This window comes from Lissotriton vulgaris, chromosome 7 (genome assembly GCF_964263255.1).
Source record: "Lissotriton vulgaris chromosome 7, aLisVul1.2, whole genome shotgun sequence".
NCBI lineage: Eukaryota > Metazoa > Chordata > Amphibia > Caudata > Salamandridae > Lissotriton > Lissotriton vulgaris.
In genome coordinates, this window is record NC_141695.1 from 946,257,233 (window position 1) to 946,283,195 (window position 25,963).

Here is a 25,963-nt window from a genome sequence, read left to right on the forward strand (position 1 = left end):
ATCTGTCTCTCTCTAACTCACTCCAAAGGGGCCACTCTTGATGCCATCATCACTAATGATGAGTTAGCCTCGCTTTCCAGCATCATCCCCATCGACTGGTCTGACTATCAGCTCATCCTCTTCAAGATCAATACTACTGCCCCACCCCCCATCCATGCCAAAAGCATCAAACACAAGAAACTGACCAGAAACCTTCATCTTATCCCACTGTGCGAACTTGATAAGAAAATCAAAGCCCAAATCCTGCTGGCTCCCTTCTCCCAAAATGTCAACACCCTCACCGAACACTATAATAAATCAGTTACCGAGGTCCTAGACCAAGTGGCCCCCCCCCAAATTTAAAACCCAAAGAAACATACCTTCCAAATCCTGGTTCAACCCTGTACTCAACAACGAAAGACGCTCCCTTAGACATTCTGAAAGAACTTGGAGGCAACACCCATCCCCCTCTCATCTAGCCCTCTTCCGATCTGCTAGGTCCAACTACAAAAAACACAACCTCAATGAAAAGTCCATCTTCTTCCGCACACTGCTTGATAGGGCCAAAAATAGACCTAGAGAACTATTCAACATCGTCAAAAATCGAACATTATCTGCCCCCCAAAATTGGACGGCCTCTATTGAGAAATGCGAAGAGATTGCCAAGTTCTTCTCTGATAAAATCATCAAAATAGACCAATCCATCTTAAATCCGCTTTCCCCTAATACACTACTTTCGTATGACATTTCTCCCGAATCTCTTTCCCCTTCAAATCCTCCACCTGTCCCTGCACATCCCTCGTCTGGGTTCCCTTCGTCCGGTTCTATCCCACCTAAACCCAACCCTTCTCTCCCTCAGCAACAGAAAAAAACAATACCTCCTGGCATAATTTTCTCCACGGGATGCCATTGCGGGTCACAACCTAGGTGTAACAGTCAGTGCTGGGTCCACAAGCAATAGTGCACCCTGACCCTGGCATCCATGAGGCTCGCGTTTTTGCATTTCAAATCACTCTCTTTCAAGAATTGAGAAAGGGAACATCTAACTGTGAGTAGACGGGTGGGCTTCACTGTGACCAAGGGTTGGGTACACCTTAGCGTGTGTAGACCGCCCTGGTCACTCTTACTGGTCCTGACGAAAACCTGGAATTTTCCCCTTAGAGGTTGAAACATGTAGACCGCTTTTTAAGTCACCTTTTTTTTCCCTTTAGATACCATAGGTCAACTACACCTAATAAGGTATCGCCGGATTTCAATTTTAACATTGTTCGGTTGCTCCAGAATAAATAATTCCTGTCAAGGAGTTAAAACTGGCTAATTTTAATTCACTCACTTTTTTCACCCATTCACGAAAGTACCCGCTCCACTGTAATCCGGTGTCGCAGCACACCCGAACGGCACACACTGTTTGGGTGGGACCCCGATGATGAAGCATGCCACCAACTAGGTTGGTGAGTGAGGGGTCTTCTTAAAAAAGGAGATTGTTTTCCTTTCTTCGTGTGCACTTCTAGTTTGACTTCAGAGACATTGTCATGTCTCCAGGGTGTACCCCTCCTATTGTTTTGGCTATAATTTTCTCCCTGTCACCGAACACGAAGTCTACAACATCATCGCTAAGCCAAAACCATCTCCCACACCAAAGACCCTCTGCCCCCTAACCTTGTGCAAGACCTAAAACATATAATTGCCCCTTTCTGGACCACCATTATTAACTCCTCCCTGGCCACAGCGTGTGTTCCTGCCTCCTTCCAACTGGGTTAAATCACATCCATTCCCAAAAATCCTAAAGCAGATCCCAACGACCCAAATAACCTCTGACCCATCTCTAACCTCCCTCTTCTCTCCAAAGCCCTTGAAAAATGTGCCCTGCTTCAACTTGATAATCACATCAACACTTTTGACCTCTTTGACTCACTCCAATCTGGCTTTAGAAAAGGTTGCAGCACAGAATCTGTCATGCTCAATATAGTGGACGACATTCATCATTCACTTGACAAAGGTGAATCATGCCTTCTCATTCTCAACCTATCTGCTGCTTTTGATACTGTGAACCACTCCGCCTTACTAAACACTCTTAAAGTCCGCTTTGGCCTCAATGGCCATGTCCTCAACTGGTTCACCTCCTTTCTCCAACACAGAACCCAACAAATCAAAATTGAAAACTGCCTCTCCAGCCCCACTCCGATCTCTCTCGGTGTCCCCCAGGGATCCATTCTCTCTCCTGCTCTCTTCAGCCTCTTCATGGAACCATGCACCCTCATCCTCAAACAAGCAAGAATAAATTACTACCTTTATGCGGATGAGACACAACTTTACTATAAGATTAAATCCCACTCCAATATCCTTCACCTAAATTACATCCTGACCAAGATCAAATTATGGTTCCACCATAATCATCTCAAACTCAACCCTAAAAAAACTGAAATCATTCTCTTTGCACCTAAAAACAACCCACTTCCCATACAAGACAGGATCTCTGACCTTAATGCTCTCAACTGCTCTCGCACCACTTCTAATTCAGTTAAGCCTCTAGGCATCACCATTGATAATAGCCTTACCCTCACCTCCCATATGAAAACCGCAGCCAAAGGAGCACTCTTCACTCTCCGTCATCTCAAGAAAACTAAGCCCTTCAACCCGGCTGATGACTTTAAAACTGTTGTCCAATCGCTGGTCCTGTCAAGAATCGACTATGGCATCCCTAATCTTGCTGCAACACCTAAAGTCCACCTCGCTCCACTCAAATCTGCGCTTAACATAGCAGCTTGACTTATCTCCGACTACAAACGTTTCGATCACATCTCCCCCACCCTGAAAACCCTCAAATGGTTACCCATCAAAGGCAGATCCACCTATAAGATTGCATGTATCACGCACAAAGCCCTTCACCAAAACACCCCACATTACCTCTCAGATAAACTCCACAAAGCAGGCTGCGCACGACTGACGAGGAACACGAACGCCCTCACCCTTATCCCCATCCTGTTTAAGAAGAAAGGCACTCAAGTTTGCTCTTTCTCCGGTTACGCTCCCTCCACCTGAAACTCCCTGCCTAAAGACCTATGTGTAACCCATCGTACTTCAACTTCAAAAAAGAACTCAAATTGTTCCTCCTCAACAAATACTGGGGTCCTTAATTCCTACCTCTGACACTGATCTCACGCGCTGCGACCACTTCATGTCCCCCTCTATGGCCCTCCAATTCTATCCCCCCCGCCTTCTCCTACCAATGCTCCCTCCCTCAAGCTACTCTTCCCCCTACCCTCCCCCTGCTCTCTATATCTACTTATGTCTCCTAGCCTTACGCATGACCTCCCACTGATTTACTACTCCTGCTACTCCTTTAACTCCTACTCTCGTCTTCCCCTCCATTTTAGGGCTTGCGCCTGCGTGGCAGTGCGCAGCACTGTCGCGCAGCGAGGGCCCTTTTGTATGGGGTTTTGAAAGCTGCTCACACGCACGAGCGCAGCTTTCTGAGGCTGCCATTGGCTTTCGCGTGCTTTAGCCAGCACGCAAATGGGGCAAAGGCGGGTGCATGTCCCACCTTTGCTCCGCCCATTCCCGACAGTGGCTAGCACGTGCAGCAGCGTGCGTTTGCCTCGCTCCCTCCCCCGCTCCTCTGTGGTGCGTGCGCACCACCAGTTTTTTTGTTTCCGCCGCTGCGGTTCTTGTTGAATTAATGTGCTTGGGCGCTGCGCTGACTACCACGGCGCCTGGTTTTATGTATTTTTTCATTTTTAATGTTTTAGTAACGTCCGACTCTCCCACACCCTTAAATCTCCCCGTAAACTACATGACACACTCCGCTCTTCTGCAAGCCCCCTCTCCAGACGGCAAGCTGCAGATGAGCAGGCAGGAGAAATCACGTGAACGAGGCCCTTTATCTAGACCTATCCAGACAAACAGCGGTAATTCGTGATTTGCATGTGAAAGGCTCCGGTACGGAGGGGGTGTCTGTAGTGGCGTGAGCGGGCGGTCGCTCTATGGAGCAGTTCATGTCTGGAGCTTTCGTGTATTGCGGGGGTGCTGTGGGATCCAAAACCCCCCAGGGCAAGTCTCATGTTTGACTCGTGGAGGGAGAGGCGGCGAGGCAGGACGCCCCTCCCCCCGCTGTCCCCTCCCCCGCTGCCCACATGACCCTTTCGCCGCTGGTGAGCTTCCTCCGACTCGGCCTGTCCGGCTCCTTACACAGGCCCTCCGTCGGTGGAAGACAGGGCGTAGAACGTGTCTCCCCTTCTCAGCCCTCCTCCACCAGGCAACCCCACCCCTACTTTGTCCAACCTGTGGCTTTCATCTGGTGTATCCCATCTGCTTCCACCATGCCCTGGCATCTCTTCTCTTCTCTCCCTCCCTCGCACCCTTCCTTTTTTCCGCTCCACTTTCACCCCCCCTCTTCTCTCATGCGCTTAATTTATATGTCTTTTTTAGTAGCCTGGGATTGTCATGCTTTTATGATGCATTGTATTGTAACTTAATTTATACATCGCTTACTATCCTGACGAGGCGTTTGTTTGTTAAAGATTCTATGGAAGGGCTCACTCTTTTACCACGAATCGGTACAAATTATACAGTAGTGCTTGCATTGAACATTCTGGCTTCTTTCTATAGTACTCAGGTGCTTTCTTCATGTTTTTTTCGATTTTATCTTTAAAATGGAAGCAATTGTTATTTTCCCTCATATTACTGACCTTGGCCTAGATTTCATGACCATCAAAAAAAGCGCAGCAATGTTGGTGTTTTTTTTGTTTGTATGGTGCTGCAAGCAGCCAGGCGGGTTCAGTAATTTAGCTACAGCACTTAGTAGTGCTTGACAAACGTTCTAAACGTCAGGTTGTTTTTGAATGGTGACGGGATAGAAGACAGATCGGCAATTTAATATAAGCCAAGGTAAAAATGAAGTTTCTTGAAAATGTTGTTCTGATAGATACATCTGCCGTGTGGATTCCTCACCTTGTGAATATCCCTCTTGCGTCAGCAACATTCGGAAATTCTTTTCGTAGCCTCGCGCCGACGTGGACTTGGACGTCACAGAGACACGGCTCCGCTCGCGACTCCGCTGACGTCACCGACGCCTACAATAGGCCCACGCCGGCGTGATGACATCAGTTCCCTTTTTTCCGCGTCGTCGACGCTAACGGTTATCGGGAATCTCTGTAGCCAACTGGTACTTTGTTGCCTTTTTGTTGCATAACTCTGCTTCTTTGTATCCTGTCTCTTCGACGATGACTTCCAAGAAGACCGGCTTCAAGCCCTGCAGGGAGTGCGGTAAAATGATGTCCATTACCGACCCGCATGATGACTGCATCTGGTGTTTGAGTTCCGACCATGATGTGGAGGATTGTTCTTCATGTCGGAAGATGAATCCGAAGGCCCTGAGGGAGAGAGAGGCCAAACTCCTGGTTGCGAAGGTGAAGGCTGGGAGAGAGAAGTCGTTGAAGTCTCGCTCTCGAAGGGCGAGGTCGAAGTCGAGGGCGAGGTCGAGGTCTGGTTCTCGAGAGAGGTCGTCTTCGAGGTCCGCATCGGATCATGTTTCGAAGTCGAAGAAGAAACATAAGAAGAGGAGACATGAGTCCCTACGTCGTTCTGGTAAGGAGTCGGGCTCGAGGTCACCGAAGAAGGTACGTTCGAAGGTGGTTACTCTGGATGTCTCTGAGCCTGAAGGTGAGGCCTCGCCTTCGGAGTCGCAAGGGCGGTCTCCTGCTCCGAATCCTTCTCCGATTTCTTCTCCGGCTCTGAATCCGTCTCCGGCGCCGTCCCCGGCCCGGGAAGAGGAAGAGGCTCGGGAGGATGTGGATTCTGCGCCTGTTGAAGAGCCGAATCCGATCCCTCCTCATGACCGGCCTGAGGGTTTTCAACCGCCCTTTCCTGCCCCAGGCCAGGACCCTTCAGCATTTCTTAACGCAATGTATGGCGTCTTCTCAAGGGCGTGGTACCCCTCTGGTGCACCTTCGGGTCCCATGGGTCCTTTGGCTTACAGTCTGGGAGTTCCTCACTCCTATCCTCCGGCTCCGTTTATGCCTTACATGCCGGCTCCGACGCCGCATTGGCAACTCCCGGCTCTGCCGAAGTCTTCGTCGACGCCGATTCTGCCGTCGCCCGCTCCTGATCGTCCTCGAGGGCATTCCACTGTGCCATCGGATTCAATACCGGCGTCGGCCCCGAATCCGACGAAGCAGCTAGTGGATCCGGTTGCGAGGCGTGTGAAGGAGAGGTCCAGAAGGGAAGCCCAACGCCTTTTGGAAGAGCAAAGGTACTTGGATTCACATTCTGATGTGGAGGAAGGTGAATTGGAGGAAAACTGTTTTGAGGAGTTGGCTGAATCAGGGAGTCTTGATTTCTCTCCTGAGTGGGAGTTGCCCTCAGGCTCTGGTGCTCCTTCTAAGGATATCCAACCTTACAATCTGGTTATGAGGAAGGCTGTTGAACTCCTTCAATTGACTTTGCCGTCGGTGGAGTTTAAATCCAATATCCTCACTGAGGTTTTGCATTCTCCGTGATGGAGCCTTTGCTTCCATTTAATGATGCCTTGACGGACCCCATTATGGAGGTGTGGAAGAAACCGTTGTCTGCTCCTGCGGTTTCTAGGAATGTTGCGAGAAGGTACAGGGTGGCACCTGAGGACCCTGCTTTTCTGTCTTCTCATCCCTCTCTAGAGAGCCTGGTCATTCAAGCTGCCTGTTCTAAGAAGTGTTAGTGCCTTTCCCCAGGTTCCTTGTGAAAAGGAAGCGAAGAAAAAGGACCAGGTTGCGAAAAAGACCTTTTCATAGGCAAGCATGGCGTTGAAGTCAACTAATGCCACTTGTCTGATGGGGAGATATGTGCATGCCCTGATGGATTCTTTGCGTGTCCTGGTTCCTAAAGTTCCTGATGCCAGCAGGAAGGATTTTGAGGAGGTGATCTCTGATACTCAGGCGGCGGCTCGCCAGGTTATTCAAAGTGGTCTGGACACTGCGGACTCTGTGGCTCGTATCATGGGCACTGCTGTCGCCACTAGGAGGTCAGCCTGGCTGAAATCCTCAGACTTTTCGGCTGATGTTCAGGCGACTTTGCTGGATCTTCCCTTTGATGGTTCTGGAATCTTTGGGAAGAAAGCCGATGCGGCCCTTGAGAGATTTAAGGATAGCAGGGCGACAGCTAAGTCTTTAGGTCTCCAGATCAGAGGCTCTTCGACCAACGGGAGGTTCAGGGGCTTTGGTCGGTCCTTTCGGAATTTCCGGCAAGGCCATCAGCAGCAGCAGCAACAGCAGCAGCAGCAAAATTCTATGTACAGATCGTACAGGGGAAGGCAAAGAGCGCGTCCTCGTGGACGTCAGGCCTCTTCCTCCTCCACCTCTTCCAACCCCCCTGCCTCAGAAAAGTAGCCCTAGATCCGCCATTCAGGATCATGTGGGTCCGGTTGGGGGTCGGCTTACCCATTTTCTACAGGATTGGGAATCGGTTACATCAGATCTTTGGGTTCTCAATCTTGTAGAAAATGGGTATGCCCTCCCCTTTCGGGAATTCCCTCCCAATTACCCTCCTTGTCAAGGCTTTTGCACCGAGGAACATCTGTCTCTCCTGCAGGAGGAGGTGTTAACTCGGTTACGAAAGGGTGCGATAGAGGTGGTCCCGGAGCAGGAAAGGGGTCAGGGATGCTACTCCCGGTATTTCCTGATTCCAAAGAAGGATGGCAGACTACGTCCATTCTTGGATCTCAGGATCTTGAATCTCTATCTGAAGCAGGAGAAATTTAAGATGCTCACCCTTGTTCAGGTTCTTCAAGCGCTGCTGGAAGGAGACTGGATGGTGTCGCTCGACTTGCAGGATGCGTATTTCCACATCCCAATCCTGAAGTCGCACAGGAAGTATCTCCGTTTTACGGTGGGATCGCAACACTACCAATTTGCGGTCCTTCCGTTTTGTCTTACTACTGCGCCTCGAGTCTTCACCAAGGTGATGGCGGTGGTGGCAGCTCATCTCAGGAGGTCGGGGATACCTGTGTTCCCTTATTTGGACGACTGGCTGATCAAAGCGGAGTCGTCAGAGAAGGTGCTCCATCATCTGCAAGAGACAACTCAGTTGTTGTTCAGGTTGGGTTTTTCGATAAATGTACCCAAGTCTCACCCGGTGCCCTCCCAGCGCAACCTGTTCATAGGTGCTGTACTGGACACTACTGTTTGTCGTGCATTCCCTCCTCCTCAAAGGATTCGCGACATTCAGGAAATGATTCCTTTATTTTTCAATGGAGCGTCGTTCCAGTCCTGAAGGTCCTTCGCCGGCTTGGTCTGATGGCTTCTTGCATTCTGTTGGTCAACCATGCACGCTGGCACATGAGGGCACTCCAGTGTTGTCTCCGCAGGCAGTGGTATCAGCACAAGGAGATCTCGGGGAGTCAGTGAGGATCTCCAGAGAAACTGCAGCGGATCTGTCTTGGTGGAGCGTGGAAGGCAATCTGTCACAAGGAAAGCCTTTTCAACTACCTCCATCGGTGGCCACGGTGATATTGGATGCATCCACTCTAGGGTGGGGTGCTCATCTGGGGGATCTGGAGGTCAAGGGTCTTTGGTCTCCAGAGGAAAGGTTGCTTCACATCAACCTTCTAGAGTTGCGGGCGATACGTCTGGCGCTCAAGGCCTTCCTCCCCTCCCTTCGCGGTCGGTCGATCGATCCAAGTCCTGACGGACAACACGACCGCGATGTGGTACATCAACAAGCAGGGAGGAGTGGGGTCGCAGTGTCTCTGCAGAGAGGCTCTGCGTCTCTGGTCCTGGGCTCAGGACCACCAGATTTGTCTGATGGCAAATCATCTGGCCGGGGTTCTGAAAGTGCGTGCAGACAGTCTCAGTCGGCAGTTCTCTGCCGACCACGAGTGGAGGCTTCACCCGGAGGTGGTTCGTCACGTCTTTCGGACGTGGGGGACTCCTCGGGTGGACCGGTTTGCCACTCGCGAGAATGCTCACTGCCCGCCATTCTGCAGTCTCCAGTATCCGTTGCAAGGAGCCTTGGGGGACGCGTTTCAGTTGAGTTGGGGAAATCAACTCCTTTACGCGTTCCTCCCGTACCCTTGATTCCTCGGGTTCTGAGGAAGATACGGCAAGACCGGGCCCAAGTTATATTGGTCGCCCAGGACTGGCCAAGAAGGGTGTGGTATACAGATCTACTCCACCTCTCCTCTCACCCGCCGCTCCGTCTCCCTCTCAGGGCAGACCTCCTCTCTCAGATGGAGGGGCAGGTTCTACACCCCCACCTCCAGACATTGCACCTTCATGCCTGGAGATTGAGCGGGGCAACCTGATTTCCTTTTCTCTCACGCCTGACGTGGTGGATGTCATCTTGTCAGCCAGGCGTGATTCCACTAAGACTGTCTATTCATATAGATGGTCAAAATTTGTCACTTGGTGTGGTGAGAATGATATTGACCCTTTGAGAGCCCGTTTGTCTGATGTTCTCCGGTTTGCTCTTTCTCTGGCGCAGCAAGGGCTTGCTGTTGCCACGGTTAAGGGCTATCTTTCGGCGCTGTCGGCTTTTCTTTGTTTGCCTGACCAGCCCTCTCTTTTTAAGTCTCCTGTAGTTTTAAGGTTTTTGAAGGGCATCATTAATAAGTTCCCTCCTACTCCTTTTATTGTGCCTCAGTGGGACTTAAATCTTGTCTTGACTTTTCTGATGGGTGCTCCCTTTGAGCCTCTTCATAAATGTCCTATGGGATTTTAACCTTTAAGGCGGTTTTCCTCGTTGCAATAACCTCGGCAAGGAGGGTGAGTGAGCTTCAAGCTCTTAGTTCCAAGACCCCTTTCCTGACCATTCATGCTGATCGAATGGTTCTTAGGACCAGGGCTGCTTTTCTCCCTAAGGTGGTGACTCCTTTCCACCTTGGACAATCCGTTACCCTCCCTACCTTTTATCCTCCCCCGCACCCTTCCAAGGAGGAGGAGAGGTTGCACCGTCTAGACCCCAAGAGGGCGGTGTTTTTATTTGGACAGAACTAAAGACTGTCGTTTGGATGACCAGCTCTTCGTTGGATTTGCTGGCTGCAAGAAGGGGAGAGCGGTCCATAAGAGAACCTTGTCAAGATGGATCGTTCTGTGTATAAAGATCTGCTACTCTTTGGCCGGTAAGAATCCTCCAGAGGGTATTAGGGCTCATTCCACTAGAGCTAAATCGTCAACCTCAGCTTTGGCTAGAGGTGTTCCTGTTGAGGACATTTGTAGGGCAGCAACTTGGTCTTCCCTCCACACTTTAGCAAAGCATTACTGCTTGGATACCAAAGTGAGGAGGGAGGGACACTTTGCGCTCTCTGTTCTTCAGGATTTCCTGGTTTAGAAGAGTGGACACCCTCCTCCGGGAGTGGGGACTGCTGTGGAACTCTATTCACAAGGTGAGGAATCCACACGGGAGATGTATCTATCAGAAGAACAAGTTACTTACCTTCGGTAACGCTTTTTCTGGTAGATACTATATCTGCCTGTGGATTCCTCACTGACCCACCCGCCTCCCCGTTGTCCACTCTTCTATGCCAGAGTTACTGTGATGTAATGTTTATATTTAGTGATGTCAAGGAGATGCTTCCATTGCTTTTTTGCACTTGCTTCACACTGTGTGTTTCTCCTTGGCTATTACGTATTGTGTATACTATGTATTTTTCTAATGTCATTGGTCCGTCCGTGTGCCTCGATGGCACGGAAAAAAGGGCGGAACTGATGTCATCATGCCGGCGTGGGCCTATTGTAGGCGTCGGTGACGTCAGTGGAGTCACGAGCGGAGCCGTGTCTCTGTGACGTCCAAGTCCACGTCGGCGCGAGGCTACGAAAAGAATGTCCGAATGTTGCTGACGCAAGGGGGATATTCACAAGGTGAGAAATCCACAGGCAGATATAGTATCTACCAGAAAAAGCGTTACCGAAGGTAAGTAACTTGTTCGTTACTGCTATCGAACTTTAAAATTAGCCCTTGAGTCCTGGCCTGGACACCGGGAGTAAGCAGAAATGGACGACCTAATTCTGCGGCAAGGAAAGCCAAATTACGTGGCATAAGGAGGCACCATTATTTTGCGTTTTCTTTCACAGAAGTTATCATTGTCAAGGCAAAAGATTCACTTTATTGTTACCATGTTAGCGCAGAAAATGTTGCAACAGTAGAAAAGATTAGGTTAAATGTCCTTGGGTGTAGATAGCACAGTCTTGTTTTCGCGCACCTACGTGGGATCCTGTTGGCAACAAGCCTCCTACGCCCCCTCCAGCTGAGTCTGTCTTAAGCACATGTACAACTGTTGGTAAATCACAAAAACGTTTGCCTAAAGAAGCTTTCCCTGAATATTATAGTAAGGTTAAAATTGATTCTTTGACACTATTATGGAGGACTGCTTGTATCTGAAGATAGGCAGGTGTGGGACTGTATTTGTAAAGATCTGCAAGGTTAAAGCTGAATGACTGGCTCTGGCTTGGCCACAGGCCTATGGGCTCTTGCGAGCCAAAATAGACCTTTTTCTTCCCCTTCCTATTATAATATTAAAAGATAAAAAGAAAATTGTTGCCACTTGACAGTTGATGGTTCAACATCTAAAAAGGTGCATTTCTGCTGAGTGTGAGCTGTAATTCACAAGTGTCTCGTTGGAAACCTGTGGGGGGTGAGAGTCGGTCCAGTTGTTTTGATAATCAGTGTAAATGCTGTCATTGAGGTGGTGACACTCTGCACGTTTCATTCAGTGAGGGGAAAGGCGTGCAATTAACTTAAAAATAGCCTCCTCCCTTCTCTGATATTGAGGAAGAAAGTAGTTTTGAAATTTTATACGTCTTTTAAATCGGATAATAATTGAGCTCAAAGCATTGTCTGTTGGGAGTAAAGGGCAGAGAAGGACATATTCGTCCAGTGGGTGAATTACTCTGTATATAACCAGGAAAACTTAGTTCAGATCTCAGCTTCATTTGATCACACTGTGCGTTATTATGCAGGTTCCCCATACTCCTTCTCCTCTAAGAGACGCTGGGCTCTACGCCTCGACCACTCCAGACGAACCAAAGTCGTCGGATCCGGTAATGACCCCGATGGAGTCGGAGCCGGCGTCGAGCGAGGAACTGGAACAACAGGTGGTTGAGAAGACGGAACTGGCGTCGAACTCCGATCCAAATCCCGAGGTCGCTCCGGAGCCGGCAAAGCCGTGTGCGGAGTCGGTGAGCTCGGCGGCGCCGTACCGAGCCAAGGAGGATATGGCGCCGGCATAAATGGTAGACAAGGCGCCGGAGCATAAGCTTGGAGAACACCCAAGTTATAAGACAAGGGACCCATGTGACCCGCAGGCGCTCCAGAGGGGTTAATTGCCCTCGCTTAAACACCAAACATGGCATTTAGGAAATGCGAAGGGTCCTAACCAGGACCAGGAATGGGAGGGTACGAACCCAATGGCTGCTCTGATGGAGGCTGCTTCGGATTCGGCTCCTCTTGACCCTTTTGACCTTCCAGGTCATCCTCCGGAGTCGGTGTCTGAGGATCCACGACCTCTTCATGCTCCGAAGACTGTCCCGAAACCGGATTCGGTTTTAGCTCCGGATCCGGAGAATGCTCTGGAGACCGTACCGGCGAGGCTCCACCTTCAGGAGAAGGAGACACAAAGTCCTTATGATGTTTTTGAGAAGACTTATTCTTCGAGTCCGACGACCCCGAATAATGCCGAGAACTATGCTTCTTCCTCTTGGGTTTTCTTTTGGAGGATCCCGAAGCATGCCCAGAAGCCGACTTCGACACCGACTCCGCTCTCGATCGTGACCTCGATCGCGACTTCGAGCTGGAGAGTCTAGATCTTGATTTCGAAGATCTCTTGGCTTCTTTACCTTTAACCAGCAGAAGTTTTGCCTCCCGTTCTCGCAGAGCCTTTGGATTCATCTTTAAGCAGGATCGGCAGCCCTTGACATCATGATCCGAACCCAGACACCATAAGCAATCTTCGTGTGGATCGGTAATCGACATCATCCGGGCACACGAGCCGCACTGCTTGAACCCCGTCTTCCTCGACGACATCTTCGACGAAGAACAGAAACAGAAACACACAAATAGATACAAAGTCACTATCTGAATCTCAGAAGATCCCAGAAACCGTTAGCGTCGACGACGCAGAAAAAAGGGAACTGATGTCATCACGCCGACGTAGGCCTAATAAGGAGTCGGTGACATCAGACGGAGTCGCGCGCGATGCCGTGCTCCTATGACGTCGTCCACGCCTGCCTGCTACGAAGAATTTTCCGAACGTTGGACTGTAGAGTGCTGACCAGCTTGTGCCTCCTCTGTGACTCTCCTGCCTCGCGCAGCTCCGGTCGCTCCCCCAGGCTCCCTGAACTCTGGGTATCGTAGCGCTAGCTTCCTGATTGCACCCTTGGCATTTTTGCTCCGCATTTTGTCCTACATTCTCGCATGCTCATTACCATTGAAAAAGCGCGATATTGAAATCTAACTGCATATTGCCTGCAGCGCTTGTGCCTATTGTTGTGTGAGCCCGCTTTCAAGGCTAACTGTGCCTCTGCCCACTTGCACGTTTCTTTTCCCTGGCTGCCGATCTTAAAATATTTGCGGTGATTTACTTCCGGCCATTTTGTTTGTTGTTCTGCCTGCCAGCCCGCCCCTCCACCACGATCACACCTCCCTGCAGCCCCTCCCTCCCACGGACTGTAGAGTGCTGACCAGCTTGTGCCTCCTCTGTGACTCTCCTGCCTCGCGCAGCTCCGGTCGCTCCCCCAGGCTCCCTGAACTCTGGGTATCGTAGCGCTAGCTTCCTGATTGCACCCTTGGCATTTTTGCTCCGCATTTTGTCCTACATTCTCGCATGCTCATTACCATTGAAAAAGCGCGATATTGAAATCTAACTGCATATTGCCTGCAGCGCTTGTGCCTATTGTTGTGTGAGCCCGCTTTCAAGGCTAACTGTGCCTCTGCCCACTTGCACGTTTCTTTTCCCTGGCTGCCGATCTTAAAATATTTGCGGTGATTTACTTCCGGCCATTTTGTTTGTTGTTCTGCCTGCCAGCCCGCCCCTCCACCACGATCACACCTCCCTGCAGCCCCTCCCTCGCTCCGCCCCCTCCTCTCTCCATTTATGTCTGATGTACCCACGCGCAGCGTCCACGCGCTACGGCCTCGCCAAAGGTAAGCCCGTCTACGCCCGTCCGCGCCTGGACCGCGCCCAGCGCCATACCCCCTGCCCCTCGCGCTGCCCAGCCCCCCCGCGTTACCTACGATGCCGCCACCCTCCTAGCCCTAAACCCCGGTCGCGCCCCCAACTGCGTCCAAGCCGCTCCTGGACGCACCCATGGACCGTTCTCCTGCCTCTCCTGCAAATTTAGCGGCACCGACAACATCTCCGCTGCGTCCACAACACAGATTCCCGACCCCAACCACCTAGAATGCATCCTTCTCAACACCCGCTCGGTCCACAGGCACGCCATTGACCTTTGGAACCTACTAGACACCATCTCTCCTGACGTCGCCTTCCTAACGGAAACATGGATGAACGCTTCCTCCGCCCCCGACATCGCCATCGCTATCCCTGATGACTATAAGATCACACGCAAGGACCGCACCGACCATACAGGAGGAGGAATCGCTATCGTCCATAAGAAATCAATCCGCATCTCAACCAGCTCTGACGCCAACCTCGCTAACTCCGAACACCTTCACTTCCAGATCCACATCGACCCCAAAACCACACTCCGAGGCACTCTCCTCTACAGACCACCAGGACCCCGCGCAAAATTCAGTGAAGACATCACGGACTTCATCACCCCACACGCGCTCCCCTCCAAAGACTACATCCTTCTGGGAGACCTCAACTTCCACCTTGAAAAGATCAACGACCGCAACACCGCCACCCTCTTGGACAACCTCGCCAACCTCGGACTTAAACAACTGGTCACTTCCCCCACCCACATCGCAGGTCACACACTCGACCCCATCTTCACCTCCAGCAATCATGTCTCCTTCAGCCACACTACGAATCTCCTCTGGACTGACCACAGCTGCGTTCACTTCACCTACAACAAGCCGAAACCCACCATCCACCTCCAACCAACTCTACAAAGAAACTGGAACAAAATCACCACGGAGCAGATCTCCACATCACTCCTTCAAACCTCCCCAGCCCTCTCTTCTAACGCCAACGAAGCCGCCTCCAACCTCACCCTCTGGCTATCCAACACCGCCGACACCTTAGCACCACTGAAAAAACGTCAACACAAACCTAGCACCAAGAAGGCCTCATGGTTCAACGATGACCTCAAGAATTCCAAGAAACTGTGCCGCTCCCTTGAAAAGGCCTGGAAAAAAGACCCATCCACCAACACCAAGGACGCCTTCAAAAGCGCCATCCGTACTCACCACCAACTGATCCGAAAAGCCAAGAAAACAGCATTCAAGGATCGACTTGACAACAACGCCCACAACAGCAAGGAACTTTTCAACATCGTCAAGGAATTTTCCAACCCCTCGGCCAACTCCAACGACATCACCCCCACTCAAACCCTCTGCGATTCCCTAGCCTCTTTTTTCCACAACAAGATTGCTGACATCCACAACAGCTTTGACAACCAACCCGGAAGCCAACCCACCCTACCATCAGCCGACCATCTTCCCCTCGTTAACACCCTTAACGCCTGGAACCCAATCTCCACTGAGGACACCATCCGCCTGATGAATTCCATCCACTCTGGATCCCCCACAGACCCATGCCCTCACCACATCTTCAACAAAGCAGACTCCATCATAGCTCCGCACCTCCGAGACGTCATCAACTGCTCCTTCAACTCCGCTACCTTCCCAGAAGACTGGAAACACGCTGAACTCACCGCCCTTCTGAAAAAACCAACAGCAGACCCCACCGAACTCAAAAACTACCGCCCCATCTCGCTTCTTCCATTCCCGGCCAAAGTCATCGAGAAAGCCGCCAACAACCAGCTCGCCGCCTTCCTCGAAGCCAACAAATCTCTCGACCCCTCACAATCTGGCTTCCGAGCCAAACACAGCACTGAGACCGCCCTCATCGCAGCAACAGACGACATTCGAACTCTACTGGACAATGGAGACACAGTCGCCCTCATCCTCCTCGACCTCTCTGCAGCCTTCGACACAGTCTGCCACAGCACCCTTTTACAACGCCTCAGAAACATCGGAATCCAAGGAAAGGCACTGGAATGGATCACCTCGTTCCTCACCGGAAGAACCCAGAGAGTCCGCCTCCCACCATTCAAGTCCGAGGCCTCTGAAATCATCTGCGGCGTACCACAAGGATCCTCACTCAGTCCCACCCTCTTCAACGTATACATGAGCCCCCTCGCGGCCATCGCCCGCCAACACAACCTCAACATCATCTCTTACGCGGATGACACTCAACTGATCCTATCTCTCACCAAGGACCCCAGCACCGCCAAAACTAACCTACACGAAGGAATGAAAGAAGTCGCCGAATGGATGAAACAAAGCCGTCTGAAACTGAACTCAGACAAAACAGAAGTCCTCATCTTAGGTAAATCCCCCTCTGCATGGGACGACTCCTGGTGGCCGGAAGCCCTCGGAAATGCACCCATCCCGACAGACCACGCACGGAATCTTGGCGTCATCCTGGATTCTTCACTCTCTATGAACAGACAAGTCAGCGCCGTATCCTCTTCCTGCTTTAACATTCTTCGCATGCTCAGAAAAACTTTTCGCTGGATCCCCACCGAAACAAGGAAAACAGTCACCCATGCCCTGGTCACGAGCCGACTGGACTACGGAAACACCCTCTACGCAGGTACCACCGCTAAACTCCAGAAGAAACTACAACGAATCCAAAACGCCTCAGCCAGGCTCATATTAGACATCCCACGCAACGAACACATCTCTGGTCACCTCAAAGACCTCCACTGGCTACCCGTCAATAAGAGGATTACTTTCCGTCTGCTTACCCACGCACACAAATCACTCTACGACATCGGACCAGATAGCCTCAACTCTCGACTGTCCTTCTACACCCCCTCCCGCCAACTTCGCTCTTCCAACCAAGCCCTCGCCACTGTACCTCGCATCAACAAGACCACCATGGGAGGCAGATCCTTTTCATACCTAGCTGCCACAACATGGAACTCACTCCCCGCTTACCTTCGCCTCACCCAGAATCACCTAGCGTTCAGAAAACAGCTTAAAACGTGGATTTTTGACAAATAATCCTCCTCCCCTTCCTAAGCGCCTTGAAACCCTCTGGGTATGTAGTGCGCTATATAAATTTTATGACTTGACTTGACTTGACTGACGCAAGGGGGATATTCACAAGGTGAGGAATCACAAGGTGAGGAATCCACTGGCAGATGTATCTATCAGAAATGCCCATACATGGTTTAATAGACAATGTTGCTCCACATAACAGCAGTGATATTGCCCAGAAATACGTTGCAAATAACCAAGAGATATCTCTTGGTTCACTCTTTGCCTTTTGTCGGTTTGTTGAAGGTGGTAAACAGTTTGTTTTTAAAAAGTGTTTTAACAAATTACAGTGGAGAGATACATGATCCATTGTACTGAACAGAAACATATGCATTCAAGAAATAACCTATTTTTAACTTAAAAGAATCTCTATTGTGTTTTAGATGCCATTGGCTGCACAATTTACATTCTGAATCTAATGACTCAGCTTGTGCTCTTAGAGCCAAGTCAGACCTCTTGCAGTCTCTGCTCTTGATCAGATCTTTCTGTGATTTTTTAGGATTTCCCACCTCTTTGTATTTGTGTTTACTAACTAATTTGTACTTAGGGTATTAAACTCAAAACATAAAAGTCTGAGATTATTTTGGAGGGTTGATCGATTGGAAAAATATATGGATTTCACAGACGCCTGTAATGGTACAGACGTGTCACTTTAGTTTGGAGGCGCAAGGCATAACACAATTGAAACATAACAAAGCTTCTAAAATAAGATGCCTGTTTTAAGGTCGAGCCTGGGCAGCGGATGCGCTGCTCCTCGAGCCATGCTGTATTGGAGTACGTACTTGAAGCCCCACACACTCTCTGCCCATATTTGTCATTGGCTTGTCATTGTATTTCGTAAATGATGGCTTCTGATTGGTTATGAGGCTTGTTATTCCCTCCTTAGTACCGCCTTGTCTTCATTTGTAACCTCCCATGAGGAGTGGCCCTTTTACTTTGGTTGTTATATGATATGTCTTCTTTAGTCTGTAAGCACTATTTTCTTTAACAAGTTTCTCTTATTGCAGAAGGACAGGAGGGTTTCTCGCGCGTAGATGTGACTACCGCCTTGTTTATTTAACTCGTAGCAAACAAGAAGCTCTTCAGGGGTCATAGGAGACAGAAGGGGGCAACTCAGCGATGCCTTCAAGCATTTGGAATGCGACTGGTCTTGCATTGCGAGAGTTTGAGCTATTCCTTAGTAAATGACAGTCTTTTATTTAGGTTTTACAAACCAAGACATAAAACAAAATTATTGGCATTGTCATTTACAATGCCAATAGCTCAAACTCTCGTAAATGTGAGACCTATTGAATCGCTGATGCTTGTTCTCTTCTTCCCCTTCTTTTTCTCTTCTCGCTCACTCTCACCCACCCTCCCTAATCCTAAGTTCTCACTACCCACGTTAGCTTAACATAATGTTCTGTAATGCAAATGCTACTTACCAGTATGCATCTGTTCTTGGCATGTAGGGCTGCTGACATTCATATCTGTGCATAGTCCGCCACCTAGTGTTGGGTCCGGATGATTGCACATTGTTGTCCTGGAAGAGTCTTCGAAGTATCACGAGATAGGTGGCTCCTCCCCTGGACTACAGTGCGCATGGGCATCGCCTCCATCCCCAGATTGTTTTTAGCCATAGGCAGAGATGGAGTGAAGAAGTGAGTGATGACCATGCTATGAGCATATGTGTGTATATGAATACATACTGCAGCTGCTACAGGCGCCGGGGAGGAGGGTGGGCGATATGAATGTCAGCAGCCCTACATGCCAAGAACAGATGCATACTGGTAAGTAGCATTTGCAGTTCGAGGCATGTGGGCTGCTGAATTCATATCTGTGCATAGAATACATAGCAGTCCCTCCATTAGCGGCGGCCGCCCGTGCCAGCTGCAGCAGTCTGAAAAAGCGTTTTTAGAACAGCCTGACCAACAGCTGCCTGTTGTTTTGAATGCACGTCTACACAGTAGTGCTTGGTGAAAGTATGAGTGGTAGACCATGTGGCTGCTCTACAGATGTCTTCTAAGGGAATGTTACCTAAGAATGCCATAGAGGCCCCCAGCTTCCTAGTGGAGTGGGCCCTCGGTGGAATAGTGAGAGTGCGCTTAGCTTTAGCGTAGCATATCTGAATGCACTTTACTATCCATCTAGCTATTCCTGCTTTGGAGATTGCATTTCCCTTGTGTTGTGTGGCAAAAGCAACAAAGAGTTGTTTGGTTTTGCGGAAATCTTTTGTCCTGTCCACATAATACATCAAGGCTCTTTTCACATCAAGTGTGTGGAGCATTCGCTCCGCCAGCGTCTCTGGGTTCTGGAAGAACACCGGCAATTCAATTGTTTGGTTTATGTGAAAATGCGAGACCACTTTGGGTAAGAACTTAGGGTTAGTGCGGAGCACCACCCTGTTGGCATGTACCTGGAAGAAAGGTTCTTGGATGGTGAGCGCCTGCAGCTCGCTCACTCTCCGTAGCGATGTGATTGCTACCAAAAACGCCACCTTCCAGGTCAAAAACTGCAGCTCGCAAGAGTGGAGTGGCTCAAAGGGAGGACCCATCAATCTTGTAAGAACCACATTGAGGTTCCATTCTGGAGCTGGTGGAGTCCTTGGTGGAATGACTCTTTTGAGCCCTTCCAGAAAAGCCTTGATAGCAGGGACCTTAAAGAGTGACAGGTGTTGTCTATTTTGGAGGTATGCTGCCATAGCCGACAGGTGAATGCGGATGGAAGAGTACGCTAGATTACACCGATACAGGTGAAAAAGGTAGCATATGATGTTGTGAATGGAAGCGTCTAGCGGGTCAATGCTGTGCTCCACGCAGTAGACGACAAACCTCTTCCATTTAGCCGCATAGCAAGCTCTCGTGGTGGGCTTTCTCGCCTCCCGAATGATGTCCATGCAGTCGGGAGGAAGATTGAGATAGCCGAACTCTAGGACCTCAGGAGCCAGATCGCCAGGTTGAGCTGTTGCGGATCTGGGTGCTGAATGTCGCCATGGCTCTGCGTCAAAAGGCTGGGAGTGAGATGAAGCCGTTGATGCGGTACCACGGAGAGTTCCAGAAACGTGGTGTACCATGGTTGGCGAGCCCACGTTGGAGCAACCAGGATGAGCGTCATCGAGTGTTGCCTGAGCTTGCGTGCCACCAGCGGTATCAGAGGCGCTGGGGGAAAAGCGTACGCAAATCTGCCTGACCAGTTCATCCACATCGCATTGCCCTGTGATTGGGGGTGTGGGAACCTGGCGGCGAAGCTTTGGCATTTTGCGTTCTCCTTTGTGGCGAACAGGTCTATCTCTGGATGACCCCACCTTTGGAAGTACGGTTGGAGTACCGATGGATGTAACTCCCACTCGTGCATCTGATGGCTGTGCCTGCTGAGCAGATCCGCCATCTGGTTGTCCTTGCCTGGGAGATGTTCTGCCATAAGGAAGATGTTCCTCTGAATGGCCCACTTCCACATGCTCTGAGCCAGATGAGACAGCTGTGGAGAGTGTGTCCCCCCTTGCTTCTGGATGTAGTACATGGCCGTCATGTTGTCCGTCCGGATCAACACGACCTTGTTGCACAGATGTAATTTGAACGCCTTTAAGGCCATGAAGATTGCCATCAGTTCTAACACATTGATGTGCATCTTCCTCTGCTGAAGTGTCCACAGTCCCTGCACCGTGTAATGGAGTACATGCGCTCCCCATCCCTGGAGAGAGGCGTCCGTTGTCAGGATGATCTGTGGGACAGGCTCTTGGAATGGTCGGCCCTTGCAAAGGTTTTGTGGGTTCCACCAATGCAGAGAGTTGTACGCCCGACCGCTCACCAACACTAGGTCTGTCAGTTGCCCATGAGCCTGAGTCCACTGACGTGCCAGGCACTCCTGAAGCGGACGCATATGTAGTCTCGCGTGCGGGACAATGGCGATGCATGAGGCCATCATGCCTATCAACTGCATGAACACCCTCGCCGGAAGCGAGGTCTGGGGTCTGAATCGTTGGATCAGCGCCTGGATACCGGCGATTCTCACTGAACTCGGCTGCGCAGTGGCCGCCAGAGTATTGATCGTTGCGCCCAGATACTGTCGCACGTGGGCGGGCTGGAGATGGGACTTTGGGTAGTTCAGAGAGAATCCCAGATCGTGCAGGAGGTGAATGGTGCGTGACACGTGGTCTACGCACTGTCGTTCCGTCTTTGCCTGAATAAGCCAGTCGTCTAGATATGGGAAGACATGGACGTGCTGGCGACGGAGATGCGCTGCTACAGTCGCTAGGCATTTGGTGAAAACTCTTGGTGCCGTGGTGACCCCGAACGGCAGGACTCTGAACTGGTAATGCTGGTCTAAGATCTTGAATCTGAGATACTTCCTGTGGGAAGGATGCAGGGGAATATGGAAATATGCATCCTTCAGATCCAGCGTTGCTAGGAAGTCCCCCTGTTGAAGCAGGGGGAGCACCTGCTGCAATGTGAGCATATGGAAGTGCTCTGAGTTGATGTACCTGTTCAGGGGCCTGAGGTCCAGGATCGGCCTGAGTGATCCGTCCTTTTTGGGGATTAGAAAATACAGGGAGTAGACCCCTGTTCCCCGTTCTTGCAATGGAACGAGCTCTATCGCCCCTTTTTGCAGCATGATTAGTACTTCTTGCTGCAACAAGGTCAAGTGCTCGTCGGACATAGCACGGCCTCTTGGTGGTATGTCCGGTGGCGTGGACGTAAGTTCTAGACAGTACCCGTACTGGATAAGAGACCTCACCCACCTGTCCGTGGTGATGGATCTCCACTCTGACAGGAACTGCTGTATTCTCCCCCCGACAGGTGTTGTGTGATCGGGGGGAAGTGACAAGACGTCACTGCTTGTTGGAGGCGGTGGACCTGGAGGCGTTGTTTCCACGTCCTCTGCCCTTGATGTTATTGCCTCTGTAGCCACCCCTGCCCTTGTTGTTGTTATACGAGGACTGGGTGTTCCCCTTGTAGTACTGCGTGGTCTGGGGTGCCTGGCCTCTTGAGGTGCCTCTTGAATTGGAGCGGCGAAAAGAACCACCCCGAAACTGCTGACTTTGTAAAGCCCCCATAGATTTGGCTGTTTCGGTATCTTTCTTCATCTTTTCTAGTGAGGCATCCACCTCAGGGCCGAACAGATGGTCCGGATTCACAGCCTGACCCAGTAATGTTGTTTGTATGTCGGGCTTGAACCCAGAAATTCGTAGCCAGGCATGGCGTCTGAGTAGTACGCTTGTATTGATAGCCCTGGAGGCAGTGTCTGCTACATCTAGGGCACATTTAATGGATGCATTAGTAATGAGTTTACCCTCCTGAATGAGCATCTCCCCCGCCTCCTTGTATTGGTCAGGCAAATGTTGTAGGATGGCCTCTAACGTGTCATAATGGGCCCTATCATAACGGGCCAGCAGGGCTTGAGTGTTAGAGATCCTCCAGATGTTTGCTGCCTGTGCAGCAATGCGTTTGCCTGATGCCTCAAAGATCTTCGACTCTTTGTCTGGGGGAGGAGCATCACCAGTAGACTGCGAATTCGCCCTCTTTCGAGCGTTGGACACCACCAGGGAGTCCAATGGCAAATGTCCCTTAATATACGTGGGATCCGTGGGCGCCGCCTTATACTTCCTGTCGATGCGAGGATTGACCACCCGCGCCCGGGTGGGCTCCTTGAATACCTCCTGTGCATGCTTCAGCACCCCATTGAGCATAGGTAGCGTCTTGACCTGCTTTTCGGCTACCGAGAAGGTGTCGACCAAGAAGTCCGCATCCACAGGGTCTGAGTGCAGTTCGACGTCATGGTTCGTTGCGGCTCTCTCTATTAATGCATTAAACGCCGCCGAGTCCTCCGTCGGGGACGTCTTCGCGGCGAAAAGATGAGTGTCCTGACCTGACTGCAGGTCGTCGGCGTCGCCTCCTGCCGTCCAGGGCACCTGCACCTCGTCCGGATCCGAGTACGCAGGATAGTTGTACTCGTCATTCTCCTCGTCCACATCAGGCACTGGGGAATGGGCCGGCGAGCGTTCTATGTTTTGTGGAGACAGAGGTTCGATCAGAGCCGAAGAGTCCTCAGAGTACTTCTTGCTCTTAAGTGGAATCCTAAAAGGTTCCAATGGCGGCTCCGACGTAATCTTCCGTTTGAGGAGCGACAATTTTCCAGTGTTGGCGTCGATCGTCACCTCTCGACGTTCCTCCACCGCGAGTGGCTGGAGCCGAAGCTTCGATACCAGCAAGGCTTGCTTCGGCGTCAATACGTCCTGAGAATGTCCGCTCTGCTTAGGCGCGAAGGCCTTCGGCGCCGACTTGGGAGGAAGGGTAAAACGGATGGCCGTTTGTTCCTTAGCAGGCTTTGGCGTGGGCCTAGGCACGACAGTGTCCTGGCTGGGAACCACAGTGGACTGTCGGATCCGCTTCAAGGACTCTCCCACCTTCTTAGTAAGGGATGCCGAGGGCTGAACAGTCTCGAGCGACCCTTCGCCTCCAAGAGCCCGGTCGTCGTCAGGCCTCTTCTTCGGTGCCGACGCCCCCTGGCCTGTCGCACCGTCAGCTTGACGCTTCTTTGAAGTCGTCTTCGGGTCTGCAACCCCTCTCGGCGCCGACGCAGCCGCGTCGGAAGTCTTCACCTTCGGCGCCGACCCAGACGACTTCGGCTCGGCCATTTTGGCGCGGCTCTTGTGGTCGGCCATCTTGGCGTGGCTCTTCGAGTCGGCCATTTTGGGTTTCGTGGAAGTTGACGCCTCCAGAACCTTCTTCACCAACGCCAGTTTCGGTTTCGTTTTCGCATCCGAGGGTGCGGAACCGGTTGCCTTCACTTTCGTTTTCTTGCCAGAAATGTCCGTGACCGGGCCCGGAGGCGGGGACGTAGGACTTATGGTAAGATCTCGGGTAAGGCCCGAAGGCGATCCCTCGACCTGGGCCGTATAACGGGGGGAAACCCCGGAGTCCGTCTGGGGATGCTCTTCCTCTGAGCTATCTCCCATCGCTGCACAAATCAGTTCGTCGTCCCCTACCTCACCGGAGACTTCGTCGCAGGCCTCCTCGTCCGCGTCGTAGGCCTCTTCCTCGGACGCGGGGGCAGAGTCCGACTCTTGCACATCGGCCTCCTCCTCGATGGATTCCTGAAAGGTGTCATCAGGTGGGGGTGCCGAAGCCGACAACTGTGCCTGGAGTCGATTAGCCCGGCGAATCCTCAAAGTTTTCTTACTCCTAAACTTTGAACACGCCATGCAGGTGTCTTCACGGTGATCCGGTGACAAGCATGTGTTGCACACAGGGTGCACGTCGAGGTGCGAATATTTCGAGTGACATAGCGGACACTTCTTGAATGGAGTCCGCTCCATCGCAAATGCGTTAGTGTAGGCCCGTCCGCGTCGAAGCACGTGGAAGGGCAGTAGGAGATAGGAGCTGAGAGTCAGTAAGAGAACCCGAACGCAACAATACCGACGCCCAGCCTAAAGACCTTTTGGTCTCAAGTGAAATCGAACAACTATCGGTTCCGAAGGAGGGAACCGAAAACACATCCGAACCCTATGGCGGAAAAAAAACAATCTGGGGATGGAGGCGATGCCCATGCGCACTGTAGTCCAGGGGAGGAGCCACCTATCTCGTGATACTTCGAAGACTCTTCCAGGACAACAATGTGCAATCATCCGGACCCAACACTAGGTGGCGGACTATGCACAGATATGAATTCAGCAGCCCACATGCCTCGAACATACCTTTCGTATTTTATCTGCATTCTTTGTTATATTGGTCCTTGTTTTGCTCAAATATTTTTTAATAATGTACCTCCTCACATTCCTGTAAAGCGCTCTGATACCCCTGGGTCTAGCCAGCGCTATAGAAAACCTTTACAATAAATAAATAAAATAAATGTCAAACTTAATTATTCCAATTTGGATCAGCATCCAATTAAGCCACTTCTGCTCAACCCTTGCCACCAAGAGTCACCTAGAAATACTGCCCTTTCCCTATTCACAATGAAGACCATCACAAGAACACTCACCGCACTGATCTTTTTCCACTGTCGGTCCAGCTCGGCTTTCTCATTAGTCTCTTTAAAACGTCTTGTTTTGCGTCCCTCTGACATCTTGATGCCATATTGGAAGGCAGCTCTGCGAGGGAAGAGAAAGCATGACAACTGAGAAGGAATGGTTTTGGTAATCACAAAAAGAAAGAGTAGGTAAAAAAGAACCTGTAAGACCTTGATAAACTATTATGGGGACGATTTATTGCAGTTCTTTGTTTTTGTAACTGGCTTTATATTGGTAGTATATAGTAAAATGAATCTTTTCTATATTACCTGCTCTCAATTTCTGAAAGTGTGGTATCAAAACAACATTTCATAGCACCCCTTAACGAGACATGTAATACTTTCTCTCTTCTACTAATCATAGCTAACAATTCACCATGAGACATCACTTCGCCCTTTGCTCAATCTCTGGAAGTGATGTTGAACTGTAAAAATAACATAACTAGTTACTGAGGAAGAGGGAAGGCCATTCAAGTCTGCTTCCACTGCAAAGTTGTGTGACAAGAAGTTTTAAAAGCTAAACCAGATCATCACTTGGAAAGCAAGGCTGCTATTTTATGTGTAAGAATTTTCATTTCCAAGTCAGGCTGTACCTTGAATTGTAACGACAATCTGAGCTATAGAACAACAAGGCCCTTTTTTAAATATTTTAAAAACAGCTCGTCTTTTAAGCTGTAGAACACCTATAGATACATGGGGCACACAATTAAACTCACTGCAATAGACTGAACATATTAATGATCAAATAAGCAGGCTTAGTTTAATTTCAACTCTCATTTCACATTAACTGTAGTTTATGTGA

The 25,963-nt window shown here is 50.5% G+C and overlaps 1 protein-coding gene across 1 annotated transcript in view; it reads right to left on the bottom strand.

The window, feature by feature from the left end:
- Window positions 1–25,963, bottom strand: part of IK (IK cytokine) — a 184,127-nt gene that overhangs the window by 14,418 nt on the left and 143,746 nt on the right. The window contains exon 18 of the mRNA XM_086931381.1: window positions 25,135–25,243. Within this exon, the coding sequence (XP_086787507.1) occupies window positions 25,135–25,243 (109 nt within the window). The remainder of the gene's footprint in view (window positions 1–25,134; window positions 25,244–25,963) is intronic.